This window comes from Rhinolophus ferrumequinum, chromosome 16 (assembly GCF_004115265.2).
Source record: "Rhinolophus ferrumequinum isolate MPI-CBG mRhiFer1 chromosome 16, mRhiFer1_v1.p, whole genome shotgun sequence".
Lineage (NCBI taxonomy): Eukaryota > Metazoa > Chordata > Mammalia > Chiroptera > Rhinolophidae > Rhinolophus > Rhinolophus ferrumequinum.
In genome coordinates, this window is record NC_046299.1 from 23833063 (window position 1) to 23852928 (window position 19866).

Sequence of the window (19866 nt, forward strand, 5' to 3'; positions counted from 1 at the left end):
GAAAGACAAGAGGAGTCAAGGAAGATTTGGGGTTTTGGGTCCAGAGACTGGTAGACGGGACTGCCCTTGACTGAGATGAGGAAAACTGGGGAATCCCCTCAGGGTCTCCATTGGGCTTTGCCTACCATGGTTAATGCCTCATTCTCTCCATACTTCTTAGTGCTGTGTCCTGAGAGAGGGGGGCTGATTGGCGCAGCTTGGAGTCATTGGCATAAATGTGGTGGTTACATGGGCAGGAGGGGCTATGAGTGGGACAGCTTCCTTAAAGAAGCTGTGTGTGTGTGGCCGGCCCAGTGACTCAGGCGGTTAGAGCTCCATGCTCCTAACTCCAAAGGCTGCCGGTTCGATTCCCACATGGGCCAGTGGGCTCTCAACCACAAGGTTGCTGGTTCAATTCCTCGAGTCTCGCAAGGAATGGTGGGCTGTGCCCCCTGCAACTAAGATTGAACAGGGCACCTTGAGCTGAGCTGCTGCTGAGCTCCTGGATGGCTCAGTTGGTTGGAGCGCGTCCTCTCAACCACAAGGTTGCTGGTTTGATTCCTCGACTCCTGCAAGGGATGGTGGGCAGCGCCCCCTGCAACTAGCAACGGCAACTGGACCTGGAGCTGAGCTGCGCCCTCCACAACTAAGACTGAAAGGACAACAACTTGAAGCTGAGCGGCACCCTCCACAACTAGGATTGAAAGGACAACAACTTGACTTGGGAAAAAAAAAAGTCCTGGAAGTACACACTGTTCCCCAATAAAGTCCTGTTCCCCTTCCCCAATAAAATCTTTAAAAAAAAAAAAAAAAAGAAGCTGTGTAATTGATAAATACCATTTTGACATTTCCAGCTGTCATGGCTCTCAACTACTTTTAAGCTTGATCTCCTGCTACCTCCCCCTAACCCCTCTGTCTCTCCCCAGGCACATGATGCTCTAGCCACATTTTATCTGGTCTATTTCCATGCCTCCATGTCTTTGTTCCTGCTGTTCCTTCAACCCAGGAAACCTTTCTTCACCTATTTCTAACTGTCAAACTTGGTGTGCCCCAGCTGTGGAGGGTGGGGTGGGGACAGGACTAGCAGAGTCAGAATTAGGTGACTTCTGGAGAACACTGAAGCTGGAGAACAGGCCTTATTTGTGTTTAGGGTATGTATATGGGACTGCAGTTAGAACAGGCAACTGGCCAAGGACTACAACAAGCCAATTCCAAGCAGAAACCAGCACTCCAGGAAGGATAGAGCATGAAAGCTTCTGGACAGAGGTGGTCACTGTCAACAGTGGGACCTATGCTGTCCAAATCAGACCAGAAACAGAACAGAAGGTGAGGAGCTCTGGTGAGAGGCCCTGGCTCTCAATTTGATGTATTGAGGAAAGCAATGCTCCCAGTCTGGGGGCACCTGGAGGCAAAGCCAGGCAATGGGGCCAAGTAGCCTGCTACATATGATGAAGGCAGCATTGACTAGGCCAACCCAGTGCCCTGACAACTTCCAAGAACATACCTGGGCATGAGGCAATAGTCAGATGTTCTGCTATGCTGCGTTTTGATGGGTTCTGAGCAGGATCTCCAAAGGGGAGTGTACCTCTTCTGGGGGTGGTGGCAAGATAATCCATTTAGGCATGAGAAGAGAACATTAGAATTTCTATGTTTATGCATTCCAATCTCATTCTTTTTCTATTTTATGTCTTAAAAATTAATAATATGTTAGTTCAATAGCACATTTATGCAATTTTTAAATAAGTAAATATTTAACTATATAAATAAATATATAAATATTATACTGAGAGTACACATTAGGAATTCTTTTTACTACCATGTTTCCCTGAAAACAAGATCTAGCCGGACAATCAGCTCTAATGTGTCTTTTGGAGCAAAAATTAATATAAGACCTGGTATTATATTATATTAATTATATTATATTATATTATTATAAAGACCTTATAGTAAAATAAGACTGCGTCTTATATTAATTTTTGCTCCAAAAGATGCATTAGAGCTGATTGTCTGGCTGGCTAGGTCTTATTTTCAGGGAAACATGGTAGGAGACTGATGTTCAAGAGGGGGAGCACTGTGCAGGGTGGAAGCTGAAGGTGGGACTGTCATTTAGTGAGATGGGGAATAGGGAGGGGACACAGGTGGGGAAGAAGGAGGAAGGGGATGGGCTTCACTAGGGGCTTGCTGATTCATTGGGGATGCTGGTATCCTCCTGCAGTGACATGATGGGGGTGAAGCTGGGCAAATAGGCTTGGGGAAAGAAAAGCCTCTGGGATCCTGGTGGGAAGGAGGTGTCTGGGACAGACTGGCCCCAGCCAACATAGAAGGTCACTCTTTAGTCAGCCTGCAGGTCCTGTTTGCAGCCCCCCCCTTCTCCCCCAGCCATGCCTGACAGCTCAGAGCGTCAAGAGCCTTCCATGTGGAAGGAGGCTGAGCTGGAAAATGAGCTGGGAAATTTTCCCAGGGGCAGAAAAGGAAAGTCTCCAAGGGCAGAGACCATGTGGAGGCTGCGGCCTTTTGGGGAGGGCTGGAGTTGGGAAGTGAAGGGATAGAGAGGGGACCCCTTCCAAGAATCTCAGATGCCGCCTGGACAATCCTGGACAATCACTCCATCCCTCCCAAACAGGAACAGAGACAGAGGACATACAAAAATTCTTCACTGGACACGTGGGCACAAGAACAGTAAGAGTGTCTGAAAAAGCAAACAGTTCCCCAATTCCCCACCCCCAGAACCACCCAGGGACATATATTACCTTGGACCAGTAGAAACGGAAGCACCGACTGACCCAAAGACAGGTTCCTGCTCTCCCTCTCCAGGACACACCCAAACCCAGCAATCCTAGCTGCTGCTTTCCCGGGCCCGGGACTCCACAAGACACAGGGGGCGCGCGAGGTCTCGGGAACCCGCAGGTTCCCCCCGGGGCTCCGCGGGGCAGGGCACCGTCCGCGCCCGGAACAATATGCGCGGCGAGGGAACTTGTGACAAGCGTTTGCGGTCTCCGCAGTCTCTATGCGGACTTGGGGGATAAACTTGCGGCTGCGCGGGGAGCGGAGGAAAGAGACAGGACAGCAAACAACCCCCCACCTACCCGGAGAGGGCCTCCGAAGTCGTTCCGAGAGCCTGAACCTGAATCTGGGTGCGGGTGGAGAGGCAGGGCGACCCATCGGTCTGGTATAGACACGTAATTCGAAGTTACTCTGAAGTTTTGGAAAGCTCGTTGCCCCAAATGAGAGGCAGGTGGGGGAGGGTGGCTACTAAAGAGCCCACTCATCTCGACCTTGCCTGCTTTCAGCTGCCCCCAAGAGGGTCTTGGCAAAGGGGTGGGATGGAGGTCGCAGTGGGAAAGTAGTTGGGAAGATCATTGAAGGGGTTTTTTGGGATCGACCAGTGTGAGGGGAGGCCTGTCCCAGAGACAGGGAGAGACAAACCTGGAGCCATGGGGAGTGACATACAAAATTTTTTTATTATTATTATTATTTATTATTATTTATTATTTATTATTATTATTTATTTATCATGTGCACAAAAAAAAAAGAAAGAAAAAGAAAGAAAAGAATAAAAACGAACCGACGCGCTCAAAGTGGCCAAGGAGACCAAAGCTGTCAGGGGCTCTCTCGAGGGTTCGCTGGGTCCTGGCTCTGAGAACTCTGACCCTCCAGCCCTGCGAGGCTGGGATGGGCCGGCGCTCGGAGTTCGAACCTCGGCGCCCTGCCGTCTAGCTCGGGCCACTGGAGCCTGGCTGGGCGCCGACAGTTCCCTTAAACTATTCTCTTTTCTCGTTTTCCTTTTCAAATAAAAAGGCTCGAAGGGGAGAGAGATCTGGGCGAGGACTCCAAGCCTTTTCGCATTTGTTCAAGGATTTTTATTTTATTTATTTATTTTCACTTTTATTGAGTTTGTTTCTGTTATTTCGAGTCGTCACGATCCACGGGTGAGGAGACATGCAGGGCGCATCGCCGCTACCGAGAGAGCAACTACGGGACGGGGCTGCCCGGCCGCCGGCGGCCCAGGGCGCGCGTGGCACGGCCGCAAGGGGACAAGCCCGGGGGTGGAGCTGCCACCTCTGATCTAGGCTGCGAGGGCAAGGCGGCCGGGGCAGGGCTGAGGGAGGGACAGAGACAGAGAGACAAAGACCGAGAGACACAGAGATAGACGGGGAAAGAGAGATGGAGAGAGGGGAGAGATGCGCAAGAGAGAGATGCAGAGGAGAGAGCGAAAACACGGAATTAGAGAGAAATAGCTAACAAAACAGAGGCGAGAGGAGTCCACAGGACCATGTTCGTCATTTTGCATAGAGATTTCTTTTGTAATTTTTTTTGTAACATAAAAAATGCCACCCTCCCCCAGGACGTGCTGTGCTTTAGTGTGTGTATAGCTGTGTCCCCCCCTCCCCCCCCAGCGAGCGGCGACTCTCACAGCAGACAGCGGGGCGCATCTACAGGCAGGGCTGGCGGGCAGCGGGGACTCTACTGGGCAGGGCGGGGCGGACGGGGCGGGGTTATATACACGGGTTCGCCTTCACACGACACACACCGTCTTTCTACAAAGCAGCAGCCTGTTGGGTTTTTGTTTGTTCCTTTTTGCAAAGACCATCATATTAAATAAATGTAGACTTTTTTGCGGTTCTGTTCAGTTTCTGCGGGAGGAGGAGGCTGGGGGGGAGTGGGCGACCTCCACTTCCACCCCGCCGCAGCTCAGACGCCAGCTCAGAAAGAACCTGCTCCTACCACCCGCAGATGGAGAGTCTGTGTCGGGGGAGGGACATCAAGTAACTGCTGGGGAAGACCAGTGCCTCATGGCCTGTGGGAACTGGTCCTGCGGCAGGCACCGGACAGCCTCCGATTGGGCAGCGAGTTAGGGAGGAGAGATGCAGAGCGATGGGAAAAGGACCGGCATGAGGGGAGACTGGGAGGTCAGCAGATGGTTGAGACGCTGAGGTAGGGGCAAGGTGGGGTTGAGAGTCTGGTCACTAGAAGGAAGTGCCTGGGCAGTTCAGATGGAGAAGGGAAGAGCCAAGAGTCGGGTTCGGTGGCTGCGGGCTGCTGGGGCCTCCTTGCCTCGGGTCCCAACCTTGGAAAGACCTGAAAAACCCAACCTTTGTCCCTAGAGCCCAGCCCCCATTCCATTCCACCTCCTGCCTGGGGCTGGGCACACTCGGAAGGTGGTGGCAGTCCAGTGGCGCGGGGTAAGGACTTTTCCCCGAGGGTTCGGCAGGAGGCTCTTACTCCTTCTGCAGAAAATCGGTTTGTTCTTTTAATTCCCTTTGCCCAGTCCCTTCAGCGAGGCCTCCTGGCGCAGGAGCGTCGGAGGTGGGCTGCTCCGGGCCTGGACCGCGCTGCAGTCCGCGCTGATTGTGTGTCACAGAAACGTGTCCCGCGCGAAGCGGGCCTGGCCAGAGTCCGACGTTGTAGATGGTGCTCCGGGCCGGCTCTGACGAGGCCGGATGAGCTGGGTCGGGCCCACCTCGCTGCGCCGCGCAGTCCAGGCAGGCGGGGATGGGCAGCGGGCGGGGTTGGGGGCGGCGGGCCCAGGCCTGAGGGTCCCGCCCGCGGCTCCACTCGTCCTGTCCGGTCTTCGATGGGGTGACTGTGAAGGGCTGCAGGCTTCCTGGGTGGGGATGGGGCTGGGGCGGTGGCGAGAGGCTTCGCGTCGCATCGGTTCTCCCTCTCTCCGGGGTGGGCGGTCAGACAGGGACGATGTGGAGGCCGAAGCTATCGGCCTGAAGCTTGATGTGGTCCCCGCGGTAACTAGTGGCGGTCATAGGCAGCGGCAGCAGCGGCAGGGGCGGAGCCCCGGGGGGCGGCACTATAATAATAAGGGGAACCTGGAAGTTAACACAGGAGAAGAATGGGCTGGGTGAGAGGACAAACAGGAGAACAAAAAAGGAAAGAAAAGCAAAGCAAAGACCTCCCGGGCCTGGGGTCTGGTGGGATCCCGGCAGGGAGGCTTTGGCTGGGCTGCAGGTCGCTAGTCTCCTGGAGAGCTGCATCACTGGGTGGGAGGGGGACTCAATCAGCGACCACAGCAGCCCTACTGTGGACCTCCCAGGAGGGTGGGGGCGGCGCAGGGCCTTCCAGGGAGCTGAGAGGGAAAGGAGAGGAGGGGTGGGGAGGGGGGAGGGGAGGGGAGGGAAGGGCGGGAGGCGTGGGCATCCTCAAGGGATCCTGGCCCTCAGTGATGCACTAACGAGCCTGCCCGGCCAGCACCCAAAGGTGGGATGGCGGGGAGCCAGCCGGACGTGTCCGGAAGCAGCCCCGCGGAGCCCGCCGGTGGGCGGACGCGCTGAGCCGCGGGCCAGCCAGGTGGCGTACTCACTTAGTAAGGCGGGGTTGCTGAATCTCCAAGCCTCGTTGTAGGCGGTGTACTGGGGGTGGCTGTACGGGTTGCCGGAGAACTCGCTCCCTGCGAGAGGGTAGGGGAGTGCGGGTCAGACACCAGCAACACTGGGACAGACCCGACACCCCTGACCAGCGGCTACCCCCGGATCCAAGGTGCAGGTGCTGCGGGCCGGGCGGAGGTGGAGCAATCCACTGAGTCCACGTGGGGAGAGCCTGTGGTGTGTGTGCGGGGGGTCGGATGCGGAAACACCCACGCGCCTCGCGTCCCCGCATGGAGGCAACTGCAGGGCAGTGCCCGCCGGGACCTCCCCTGTGGAGGCGCTCTGGGCCACCCAGGAAGGGTTTGTTTCAGGTCTAGGCTCCCTGCCCCGTTTCATTCGAGGGCCAGAGCCTTTTTAGTGGAGATTCTGGTTCTGGGAGCCAGAGCACCACGGGGTGGAAGAAGGGGAGGGTGGCAAAGAAAGGCCCTCGGGACACTTTGTCCCAGAAAGTCCTAAGAATAGCATCTCAGCACGGTGCCAAAACAAGGGTGGGGGCTCTGCTGGGAAACACCCTCTCCCGCCTTGCCCTCTAGAGATTCGATTCTTGGGCCTCGCAGCAGGGGAAGGAGGCGGCGGGGAGCAGGTGGACTGCCTGCTGGTCCTCGAGCTGTGAGAGAAGGGCCTCGTGGGCTGGAAGCCGTCGGAAGCGGCTTCACTCCCTCCGCGGGAGAAAGGCCAGGCCTCCGGGTTTCCCCCTCGCCCTTTCTCCTGTGTGATGACCCCAGACTGTTTACAGTGATCCCTAACCGCGGGTTAAGTAGAGGAGAAGGGGCCCCTCTCAGAGAGAGAGCTGGGGTGGGGGTGGGGGATGCAGCCACTGGAAAGCCTGTTTATTGACGAGGAGGGAAAGCATGCGTGCAGCAGGATAATGAGCTTCTGAGCTCAACTGTGACCAAGAGGAACTGAGCTATCTCCTTCCCCATCGCTAATGAAACAAGTGTAATTTCCTCATCAGCACTAGATTCTGTTTAACGACTCCCCCCTTGCCACCATGAGCTCTCTGCGGCTCCCCTCATCCCCACCTCCTTGCAGACTCCCCCCTCCCTCACCCCCACCTCTCTAAGACCTTCTTCAGCCTCCACCTGCTCACTGCTAGGACCTTCCTGGAAGAATCTTCTTGCCCCCAATACTTCTACTCCCTCTACCCCACATTTGGGTAGGACTCCCCTCACCCTCACCTCTCCTTACCCAGTTCCTCTAACTCCCTTCAGCCCCTATTCTACCACACCCTGCAGCAATGCCCTCTTTATCATGCTCTCTTCCCCAACTCTGTTTACCCAGGGCTGTCCCTAGTTGGACAGTCCAGGAATGGGGCCAGTCTCCTCTTCTATGACCCCCCCATGAGAGTTGAGCTTCAGGGAAGGGGCACACAAAAAGGCAGCCAGCAGGAGTGGGTATAGGCCCAATGAGTCTCACTGTCTTTAAAACAAGAGGTTTTTTTGGTGTTTATGTGAATAGGAGCTTCTACTCTCTTTGGCTTCATGTCTGGCTCCCACTCTGGGAGCCAGGGTTTGGGAAGAGTACAAGCTCCAGCTGCCATCACCAGAGCCTAAATGCAGCCTCTGCCTCTCTGATCCACACAGCCCAACCCAGCTCCTCTCAGACCGCCGGGTGGAGCAAGGAGAGCCTGTTTCCTCTGAAGATATGTGGGAGTGCTCTATCTCATCTCTCTGAGGTCAGCCTCTCTGGTTCCTGCTATAGCCTTCCTCTGTTCCTCTTCCTTAGGGACTAGCTCTCTCCTCTCTCTGGGGTGAGGTGGGTTCTCAACACTCGTCTTCCCTCTGGGTTGGTGTGGACCAGGCTTTGTCTGAGTGACTGACATGCCCCTGGAAATGGTTCTTGATTCCAAGTTTCCATGGAAACCAGGGCAACTTCTTCCAAGCAGTGTCAGCTGGCTGGGGTTGGGCTGGGGCACTGAGGGCAGAGCTGAGGCTGAGAGCTCCCTGGGCACAGGCTTGGATGGGTGGACTCTGTGGAAGGGCCATGAAATACAGTGGGGTGCACATAGGGGCACTTCCACAAGCTCCCTCTCTGGGTTGCTTATGAGGGAGGATAGGGGACCTATTGCAGCCTTTAGGGAGAGGGATAGAATAGCAATGGTTTGGGGGAAGGGATGTTGGGTCTCCTTGCACCCCCAGCCTCAGACTATAGATCACTCAGCAGCTCACCCACAATTTCGTTACCCCACCTAAATTAGGCAGCTGCAACATTGTCACCTACCAGGCACCATTCCTGCCAGGGTGGAGGTGGGGTAGCTTCCCTGGCCAGTGGGGGGCACGTGAGGGGGGTAACCAGGCAGAGTGGTGCTCGCCATGTCACGACCTGGAAAAACACAAAGGGGAAGGGGTGAGGCCTAGAAGAGAGGGGGCTGCTTCTACTCACAGCAGGCTATTTCATGGAAAGAGAACCCCTAAGAGAGGAAAGAGCTGTGTGCAGACACATGGGGTGCGGATGATGAGCAGGTCCAGGTGCCTTTACAAGTATCTAAGTTCGTTACCTAAATATCTGTCCTATGATAGCTGTGCGTGTGCACCTCTGCTCTGCTAGCTCTCTGTCCAAGTATGTGCATATGTGTTTGCCTTTGCTTGTGTCTCTTTGTAACCCAAACCCAGAGGGGGTGACCTGGTTTTACTCCTCCTTTCCAGCAAGATATTTGGCTGTGGTCTCTCCAGTAGCCAAATGGACCTCTGTTACCATATCTTGCTCACCTCCCCCCTCCCTAACACTCCATCTTTCCCTTCAGCTTGGAAGACACCCCACCACCATCCACAAAGGCTGATGGGTATTCCTTGTCCTTTGCAAGTGGTGCTGCAGGTGCTGGACCTGGCAGGTGTGGAGAGCAGGGGGCCAGCCAGTGGGCTTTTTTGCTGTTAGTGTTTATGGCATTTAAATGGAAAACCACCCCTGAAGCGAATCAGGAGCTTTTGAGCCAACAGTGCAAGTGGATCAGATCAAGTTCCAACGAGCAAAATCTGCTCCCCCCACTAACTGCTGGACTTCTATCCTGGGAGGCCTCTATTAGCTAGATAGAGACTGGAGGGTGGGAGACAGGGATTTCCTAGTTGCCTGGAGGGAGGGCAAATCAAGTCAATATTAGGGAAACACCCATAATCCATACACATCTCCTCTGGAACACAGCTACACCTGAGTGGCCTCCCTTCCTTGCCTTCGCCCTCCATCACCATGAAGGGGTCACCACCTCCCTTTGCATTTTAGCATGCTCCATTCTCTAATGACAATAATCTGCCCTCCTTCCTCTCCCCCACTTCCATGCCCTAGAGACTACTTTATGCTCTCCTGGATCCCATTCATCCTCTCCAGATTCTTCTTATCCTCCTCTTCAGCCAGTGCCACTCTCCCACTCTAGTGCCTCTGTCCAAATCTGGGAAGGCAAGGTGTGGCTGGAGGAAGCCATCCAACTATGCATATCTGGCCCAGTTCAGTTTCTTTTTATCAATCACACTAATCCGCATCCTCCTGATGGCTAGTCCAAGGTACCTCTCTCTCTCTCTGTCCTTGCCACTCCCCCCTTGAAATTGACCTCACCTCCTCCTTTTCTGAGACATGTGAGTTTCCTCACCCTCACCGTAACACATCTGAGTGATTCATCCTTCCTTCCCTCAGTCTACAGAGATACAGCTCCGATTTCTGTATTTCCAGTTGCCTGCTGAACATTTTCATTAGGTGTCCCACTGTCACCTCAAACCTGACAGGAATAAAAGCTGATTCATCTTCCCCACAATCAGTTCTACTGATGACCCACTTGAAAACCATCAGACCAAAAATATTGGAGTCCGCTCTTGACAGCCTTTTTCCTCCCCCTCTGTATGAAGTCAGTCACCAAGTGTGGCCAATTCCTCTTAGCAATGTCTGTCACGTCTGTCCCTTCTCATTTCCTCTACCACATCCATAGCTCAGCTCCTAAGACCTGCCCTCAGTTTCTCACAACAGTTTTCTTGCTTGTATAGTGTGTCTCCACATTCTTCCCCCTCTGGTGTCGCCCAAATGGGACTGCTTGGCTAGTCCTCGTGAAACCTTGCTCTCATCACATCACTTGCCTTGTAAAAACCATCATTGATTCTCTGTAGGCTATAGTTTGAATCTAAACTCTGCCAGGCTTTTACAACCTCCCAGGTACTCTTCCCCACCCAGCTTTCTCAGTTCTGATTTGCACCCACCCTGGTTTAGTTTGACTGTTTTCACTGGCTTGTGCACTGTGAAACCTCTGTGCTTTTGCCATATAGTTTTCATCTTCTTACTCATAGTTTCCCTCTCCTTCCAGCTGAAGTCTTACAACCCCTACTATTCTACTTATCAGAGAAGTTTCTCTTCTAAATTTCTGTAGTATCTCTGCTCCATGGTTTACCACGTCATTATATTTCATAATGGACCAGCCCTGTTGTTTCATATCATGGCTTGCTTCCTCAAATAGATCAGAATCAAACCGAGGGCAGGACCCTGTCTTCTGTATTATCTTGCACAGTTGAGAATATGATAGATGCTAAATAAATACTTGTTACTTAATTTTCTATCACCGTTGCTTTTATAGCCAACTCCAGGTGGGTTATATTGTTTTTTAATTGTTTCCTATGTGTTGGTCTCCTTTGAAGTGATAAAGGCTGGGGCAAAATGTAAATGTTTGAATCTTTTTCTCTAAAAATAATTTGAACAATGGATAATGGATTATGAATTTTTATAGGATCATGAAAGATTTACAGTGAGGGACTCATCGTGTGACTTAGCTTTATCATTCAATAAAATGATTTTCCTCTACATTTATCTGATATAGCTAATATCTTACATTTTAAAACTCAAGAATAAACAACAGAGTAGACCTGTAAACAAGAAATCACAGAGAGACAGAAGAATCTGTGTTTGCTGGGTTTGTGGGTTTTCTTTCATTACTTCTATTATCAATAAAAGGTACACTCCTTTTGACCACCTCTCACAGGAGTAGACATGAAGTGGACGAGGACAGCAATGTCTATCAATTCCTAGAGAGGTTAATAATATGGCACTTACTGGTTAAAAAAAAAAAAAGGCCCATGACAGGAGAGTTAGGGAGGATGTAGAAGTTTTGAAATTAGAAAGACATAGAAACCCAGTTCTACTTGGTCCCGCGATCTTAGTATCTACAAAGCAGCCAGGAAAATGCTTCTTTCTTAATAAATAGGAATTTAAATGCATCTGAATTCTGATTTTCAGCTGCATGGTTTCCACAACCTGTCACACATGAATTCCTTGTAATCTAAGGTTTTGTCACACAATCCTCCAACTAGCTTCAGGGGAAAGGAAGAAAGGCTGGATGACTGGAAAGGTGTTTCCAGGTAACCTGGAGGTACACCTACTGCAATGTTTATTTTCACTTGCTTTTCCTCTTGCAAAATGGTAAGTCCAACTTATAGAAAATTTGCATGCTGAAAGTCACCCACAGAATTGTTAATTGAAAGACACATTTCCAAATTCTATGGATTTTTTTTATGAAGGTAACATTGGTTTATAACATTATGTAAGTTTCAGGTGTACGACATTATAATTTGATATCTGTATTTATCCAAAAAATATGAAAACACTAATTCAAAAAGATATATGAACCTCTGTTCATTGCAGTATTATTTAAAATAGCCAAGGTATGGAAACATCCTAAGTGCTCATCAACTAATAAATGGGTAAAGATGTGTTATTATATATATAATGGAATACCACGCAGCCATAAAAAGATGAAACACTGCCATTTGCAACAACGTGGATGGACCTTGAGGGTATTATGCTAAGTGAAATAAATCAGACAGAGAAAGACAAACTGTATGATTTCACTCATATATGGAATATTTTTTTTAAAAAAGAAAAGAAACAATGAACAGAACAAAACAAAAACAAACTCATAGATACAGACAACATATTGGTGGCTACCAGACATTTTTAAAATGTGAGAGAAGAGACCCATGGTGAGGAAAAAGCTTGCAAGCTTCCTAATATTCAGCTACTCATATGGCTGTGCTTCTGCTGCTGCAGATTCTGGAACACGAGTATCACCACAAAGAGGTGTCTGTTCAAGACCCCTAAGCCAACAAAGGTGCAAGCCACTGCATACAAAGCACTCTCAATGGCTTCATTAGTACACAGGTGACACCTGATGAGCAGGAAAAAAATTGACCAAACTCTTGCCAGAGTCATATATTCTTCTAGAACACCATTGTCAATAATGGAAAACACATACTGCAGGAAGTTTTCAAATTACTAAGACCATCATACCATTTGCCCGGCAGCATTCTTTGAGCAAGCCTCTTTTAGTGAGAGAATATGAATGGATAATGGAATCTGTGCACGGAAGAATCGACAGAGCACTGGGCCTTGCATTACTATAGACAGATGGACATGGGAGCGGACACGATCTCTAAAACTGTAAGCACAGCCACGTCCTTAAAAAAAGCAAAAGTGCAGAAAGAGAAGAAAACAGCTATCCAGCAGAATACACCAGTTATAAAATATGTGCCATCCGACATGAGATAGGAAGCGCTAAAGTATTTGCTTTGCTCACTGACAACGCCACTAACATGAAAACAGCACCAAGAATCACAAATGGATAAAACCCCACATATTACAAGAAGATGGGCATTTCATGTTGGATACTTGCTTCCTAAGGTTACAAAGTTTACAAAAGTGGAAGGGCCTTTGAAATGATCAGCCTAACTTGCTTTTGAAGTTGAGAAAGTGGAGGCACGGAAAGCCCTAATGACCTTCCTATGGCTACAGAACTAGTAAATGATACAGCCAAAGTTTGAAGCTACGTCTATGCCACACTGCCTTTTAATGATAACACAAAGCCAGGTACTTGCCAAAAGAGCCAAAGAAAAGGAAAATAAGTCATTCAACAAGCAACATCTCATATTGTCACTGCCATCGTTAAGACGAGGCAAGAAAAACAGGATACAAAGAATAAAATTCCGACACCAAAAGTCTGTAGTAAAACTCCATGGGGTGGAGTATTAATCTCCTTTGAGAGTTTTCTGAAAAACAAAGAGGCTCTTCAAGACACAGTAGTAGCTGAGAATCTTAAAGTACCCAGAAGTGTTAGACGCACTGTACTTGATGAGGATATCTTCTCAGTTCAACTGCAGAAGTCCCTGAAGATTCTAAAGCCAATTTCTACAGCAATCACTACATCTGAATCAGACAGTGCACTTTTGTCAGACATTCCTTACCAAATGGGCCAGATCGAATCAACTGTTCTGGAGAATCTAAGTACCCTCTTACAAGTACAGAGAAAAGCAAAGGGAAAGACTATTAAGAAATTGGAAAATTTCAGTCACCAGATAATTTACGCTATTTTTGTCAGGTCTAAGAATCAATGATAAAGTTGTGTTTCTGCTTGCACCTAGAGTAGCTAGCACCTACTATATGGTAGGCACTGTCCTAAATATTTTCTATGTGTTAGCTCATTTAATCCTCATCTCAGCCTATGATGTGGATCTGTTTTTAATCACCGTTTTATAGATGAGAAATTGAAACTCAGAGGGGCTAACTAAGTATTATGTCCAAGATTTCACAGCTAGTAGATGGCAGAACCTGGACTACAGAACAAGCAGTATACTTGGGTAATTCTAGAATGACATTCTCAAATACTGTAGACCCAGAAAATAGATAGGTATTTGGTCCAGGAAAGTGCCCTTGGTCTAAGCTAAGCGAATCCCTCCCTATAACAGAACATCTTGTACTTTCTTGTTTCTTGCATGTTTCAGTTTCTTCCATTTTCTACTGCAAGAGGTTTAAAATGGGGTTCACTGGTCCTGTAGGACTCCACAGATGTGCTTCAGGGAGTCCATATAAAACCATACATAAAATGTTATGGGTACACACATAAATAACATCTAGATGGCTTTCATCATATTCTCAAAAGTATTCATGACCCAAAGATTAATAAGCACTGTTTATATAAAAAGCAAAAAGAACCTCTGTTCTTTGGCCTAAGAAAGACACTGATTTGTTTGAGACCACTTGAATTGTACCAATAAATAAGGTCATACAAAGACTAGCAAAATAACATGTGAAAGTGCAGAGCGGCTTACCTCAAGTCAGGAAAATGTCAACATTCAGAAGACCAAGGAAATAATAAAAAAGAAGCCGCCAAAGCAGCAGAGATGCTTTGGCTCAGTGATGGCTCAGACGACAAGACTTATTAGACATAGATTTATACAGCAAAAGTTATATTCAATGAGTTTAGAGATGCTTTTCCTCAGCATCTTTCTCTGAAAATGAGTGCTTTCGGTATCCACTTGACACTGTGGAGGACCCTAAGGCCAGAAAACATAACTCTTGTTTTACTATCCTACCCTCAAGTTTGCTGCTTCTCATAAGGTAGCGAAAATGAAGACATTAGATTGCTTCAAGGTTGGCGGTCTGTGGCTGCATTTGACACAAGCATTTATATACTACTTCCAAAGAATACACAGTTATTAAATTTGTAATCACTGCCTAAATATACTGTATGCTTACATTTACTGTACTAATTATGATCACTTTATGACCAATCCAAGTTACATAATAACCTAAAGTAACACACTTGAAATCTGTAAGCAATGCTTTAAAAGGAGAGGGGAAGAGTTCTTTTGCATGTTTCATTCTGTTTCTTATTCCTCAGGTTTCCAAATCCTCCCCAAGGTACCTACTCTAAGGCGGAGGTACCTGTGTGAGGGCCCCCAGCCTTAGGCCCGTCTTGGCCCCAGCTTCTCATCCTGAGGTTTGCCTTCTCTGGGCTCCAGCAGAGGGGGCTGTGGCTGCTCTCCTAGCTGATCTTGCTTCCCACTGACAGTTGGCCCTTTCATCTAGTCCCTGGTATGTCCTAGGCAGAGATGCCGCCCAGATCTGTGTGGTCTCGTGAGGTCTGCACCTCCACAGCCAACCAGCTGGACACAACCAGTTACACTGTTGCGTCCCTTCTCACAACACACAGCCTTCATCTGGGCCATGGTAGTCTGCTGACCTAGGGCCCCACAAGAGAAGACTTCCAATTCTAACGCGGCTGGACCACGGATGGAGCTGCAGCCTCAGGGTCCTGAAATACGGCTAGGGAGTACTGGGGAGAATCATGTTTTCAGAGGGCTGATAGGGAATTTGGTTATCTTCTAGTTCAACTTCCTCAGTTTACAGAGGAGGAAACTGAGGCTCAGAGAGAGGAAGACATCCTAGCCCTCTCTTCTTTTCACTTCCCCACGCTGCCTTCTCTGGCTCCATTAGCAAACCATAAGTGAAGATTGGAGTTGGGCAGCTGCTGGCACTCTGGAGGCTGGGCTCCGGCTCACTGATGGGCTCAGAGTAAGACAGGCCCTCGTGCTGGGTGGGCAGAGGTTAAGCCTGTTTGCACAGTCTCCCGGTACTCCAGCTCTCCAGTTCCTCTCTGGCTTTATTTTGTTCTCGGAGAGCACTGAATTGTCAGCTCTAATCCTTCTGAAAGCGCAGCGTTTTTCAGGCGCTCTGTGTAAGTGAAACCCTAATCCCAAGGAAAACGGCCACTTAAGCTGCTGGAGCATTAGGCTGCTCTCTGAGCCTGCCCAGGATTTCCTCCCTCCCTGCCTGCCAGCCCCTCCGCCACCAGAGAGGAGAGGGGGGGATTCCAGGCTGAAAGCGCTCAAAGCCTTCTTAGAAGTAACAATAGTGGCAGGGCCTGCCTTCCAAAGCTCAGGGCTGAAAAAGTGCTGGCATGTTTGTCCTGAGGCTACAGCTAATGGGAGGGAAGGCAAGATTCTGATCACCCTGGGGAGGGAGTACGAGGGTCTTCCTGTCACCTGTGTGTGTGTGTGTGTGGGGGGCTGGCTCTCTGGGGGAAACAAGCTTTCAGGTCTTGCCTAGGTGGCTTTGAGGCCACCTGGACATTTCTGAGCCCTTGGTCCCAATACATACCTGTAACATTCAATGGGATACCATTATTTACAATTTCTGGTCATTCAGAAAAGGTTAGGTTGACTGACTTTACTTTTACTTAGCCGAACTTTACTTCGTAGAAAGTGCCAAATAAGGGAGCAAACAAGCTTAGGGCTGGGGTATTCCCCCCTTTGGAGGACTCTTTTTTGGGACAAACCAAGCATCTCTAAACATCTACAGCAACCAAAATGTTCCTTATAACCTGGGTAATCATGAAAGCAGTGCCCAGTGTTTTCTACTAGGCAACCCTTTGTTAGCCAGAGTTGGCTACTACATGCGCTTGAAATACAGATCATTGATTTCTTGAAAATATTGTCACTAAGATTCAAACCGGCCTCTCTCTGATCTCCAAATGAATTGGTGAGACCAGGCTGTGGAGGGCCAAGCAGAGACCAGAGAGCGTGCTCAGCTGTGGGTCTCCTGGATGCAGGGAAAAGATGAAGGGAGGAGTCAAGAATAAAGGCCCGGGGCAATGGGTCAAATTTGAACTCAGCTTAGAAAGACCATAGAATTACATCTTTGCTAAGATGCCTGGGAACCATCCATACCTTCTTCATCTTCCCCAGGGACTCTCCTCCCCTCTGCAGCTCCATTAGCACCCCAGGTGCTTCTGCCCAAGGCACCCTGCTGTGGAGGGCAGCAGATCACCCCTGGGAGGGCTGGTGGGCACAGACATGGGCGTGGGATTGTGGCTGGAGAGTGAGGTGGTACAGCTTTTATTCTGCTCTAATTTGACCTGATTCTCCCAGTCCTGGAGTAGATGAATGCCTCTTCTTTTCAATATCCTTTCTCTCTAGAGCTGGATGGGGTAAAGGAGGACGAGAAAGAGCCCTGATCCAACGATTCCCTAGGCTGCAGGCCCAGGGCCCTCGCCTTATCTGTCAATGTCTCATTGCTATGGAAATGCCCCCATAATTAAATCAGAACTGAGGTCTGGTGGCTGGAGGTCCTGGGGGATGTGACTGGAGGCCTCAGGGATTTGGGGAAGAAGCTAACTCTTTCCATGGGGCCTTCTCAGCTCACATGAAGGGTGTAGGGCCTGGGGGTGCTGAGGAGAAGCCCTCGGGCTTGGTTCAGCCTCCACAGTAAAAGGCTCTCTGACTTGCAGCATGTCGATGTTGCCCTAGTCTTCTCCTTTCAAGGTTGGAGAGAAAATCTGATGTCTGTGCCCTAAATTCCTCTAGCTAATCAGAGGCTTTGAGCCGACAGACAAGGCTAGGAGACTCCCAGCCTCCTTCAGAAACATTTCTCAGCTTTTATTGCCCTCTCCTCCCCCAGGGGCTGGCCAAGGGCTAAGCTGTTTGTTTTATGGAGGGAAATGCAGTCGCATTGGAAGGGGGTTGTTAACTACAGGAAAGAAGCAGTTCCTGCAGGTCCTCAGGACTCCCTGAGTAGTAGGAGGGCTTCCCGGGGTCCACACCGCTATCTGCTAAAAGGCCACTTCTCTGACCATCCCAGATGTGGGCAAGGAGTCTGAGCTTCTAAGGGTTTGCAATCCTTTCTCAGAAGCTGAGCCCACACGGCTCTCCCTGGCCTCCCTCCAGGCCCGAGGGGTGGGGTGGCGGGGCAGCCCGTTGCTTTTTTAGAACTTTGCCTTACTGGCACCCCCATCTCTGCTCAAATCTGCCAGCTTCCAGGAAACCAGCATCTTCGGCTCCCTCTCCCTGTCCTGGATGCATCCCTCTTGGGCAGCATGCACATCTTCTTCTTGTTCTTAGCTATCGGTTCCTTCAGAGCTGCAGTGTCTAGGCATCAAGAGAAGTTTCTCCCAAGCTTTTGAATAAAACCACCTTCTCTCCACCAGGGTGGAGAAGCTAACAAGGCTTTTTATTTTTTAACCACCACCCCCTCCTCGCTGGGAGGAATGAATCGCCCTTGTCATAGTTCTCCAATGTTCTGACATTTTTCCAAGGTAAAGGGAAGATTCTCTACTGAGACTTAACCATCTGGGAGCTTGGAAACGCAGGGACAGGCTCTACTTTCAGGGCTGCCTGAGGCTTCTCTCTTTCCATGGCTCCAGAACCCCAAAACAATAAGCCATAGGTATGGTCTTCATTCTTTACCCTTTATTATCTCCATTATCTTACAATTTGCTGAGCCGTGGTAGGGAAGGGGCTGTGGGGTCTGGATCTGTGATAAATGCAAAACTATACTTCTCTCTTATCTTGTTTAGAATATTAAACATGCATCTTTTATAGTTGCTTTTGGATTGTTCTATGATCTCCAGTTCTTGGGGGTGTTAATTGTCCTATTTATTACTTCTGCCAACTCTCCCTCATGACAGTTTGTGTTCATATGAGGTGCGTAATTTTTTATAGTGAGCTCATCTTTAGTAGTGGATTTTTTTCCCCCTGTGGGAGTCCCAGTGCCCTGGATTATGGGATGTCTCTGCAGAGAAGGTCTGCTCTTCTTCCTGCTGGGGTTTCTGAGTGGATTACTATCCTGGACACATTTTTATGTAAGTTCTCGGCTGGGAGTTCCTGTCATATATTCCTGGTATAAATTTGGACTCTGAACCAGGGTCAGGGTTGGAGTCCCCATTTCTCATGGAGATTCCCCCCACCCCTCACTTGTTTCCCTGGGCCACTGGGATGAGTTTGTTGTGTGTCCCTTTCATGAATAGTTGTCCTGCTCTGTTCCTGGCTTTATGAAAGGTAGTACTCTATTCTAGCTTCCTGCTTCTCTTGGGCCCAAAGTCATGTCTCCTATCTGGTGGGTTCCAACCTCAGCCTCCCCCCGTTAGGGTTTACCTTCAGCGTGACCCCAGCAGTCTCTCACACACTCTGGCTTGGAGTTTCCCTCTATTTCTGGCACCAGAGAATGAGGTTTATTTGTGTATTAACAATTCTTGTTATATTTTACACAGCTATGTTTTGGTGAGTTTGATCTGCCTTGTTTCTGGACCTCAATTTCATTCCTCCATTACCTGTCTGGGACTAAAGTGAGGGTGGCAAGAGCTGCACTTGCATGAAGCGCTCCCAGTGTGTGGCAGAGATGCCCGCTCGAGGCCAGGGAAGCCTGTTTGGCGTGGCTCTGGGGGCTGGTGTATTCCTCTGCTTCTGGAGTGAGCCCAGAGAGCCTCTGCACACTGTCTGACTTCTTCCAGCATCATCGCACTCCATTCAGGCTCCAGGTAGGGAACCTGCTCTCACCTTTAAGGTGGACTTTCACCAGGTCAGGGGACTCTCTAAATGCTCCAAAACATCTCCAGGGGACTTTGGGAATCCTGCAACTACTACTCATCTTCTCCTCCCAGAGCAACATTACTGCCAGCGTCCCCTTATGTTCTTCCATGGCTGCAGACCTGGCCAGACATAAGAAGGGAGGGGCTGAGGGGAGGAGGTCGTGGGGAAGAGGGGCCCTTTTCTACCAGTGATGGGAGACTTGAAGGAATGAAAGCACTAACTTGCTGACGAGGCCCTGACCCAGCGGCCTGGACTACTGAGGGCTTGAGGGAGGCCCCCTGTGGGGTCCTTTGGAAGGGCAAGAAGTTGCTGGAAGGTAGCAGCCACAGCCAGCCAACCTGAGGAAGCCTGGGGCCAGAGTGCCACCAACCCACTCTCTCATCTAACTGGTCCCGTTTTCCTTA

General features: G+C 49.8%; 1 protein-coding gene across 5 annotated transcripts in view; it reads right to left on the reverse strand.

The window, feature by feature from the left end:
- Positions 1-3460: 3460 nt before the first annotated feature.
- PAX2 (paired box 2) overlaps positions 3461-19866 on the reverse strand; it is a 79815-nt gene continuing 63409 nt past the window's right edge. For 2 of the 5 annotated variants that reach the window (XM_033131428.1, XM_033131427.1), the window contains 3 exons: positions 8577-8678; positions 6293-6379; positions 3502-5782 (listed from right to left, as the gene is read on the reverse strand). In XM_033131428.1, coding sequence (XP_032987319.1) covers positions 5661-5782; positions 6293-6379; positions 8577-8678 — 311 coding nt within the window. In that variant the 3' untranslated portion in view covers positions 3502-5660. Of the gene's footprint in view, positions 5802-6292; positions 6380-8576; positions 8679-19866 lie in introns of all 5 variants that reach the window. The other 3 variants (XM_033131430.1, XM_033131431.1, XM_033131429.1) reach the window with 3 other exon arrangements.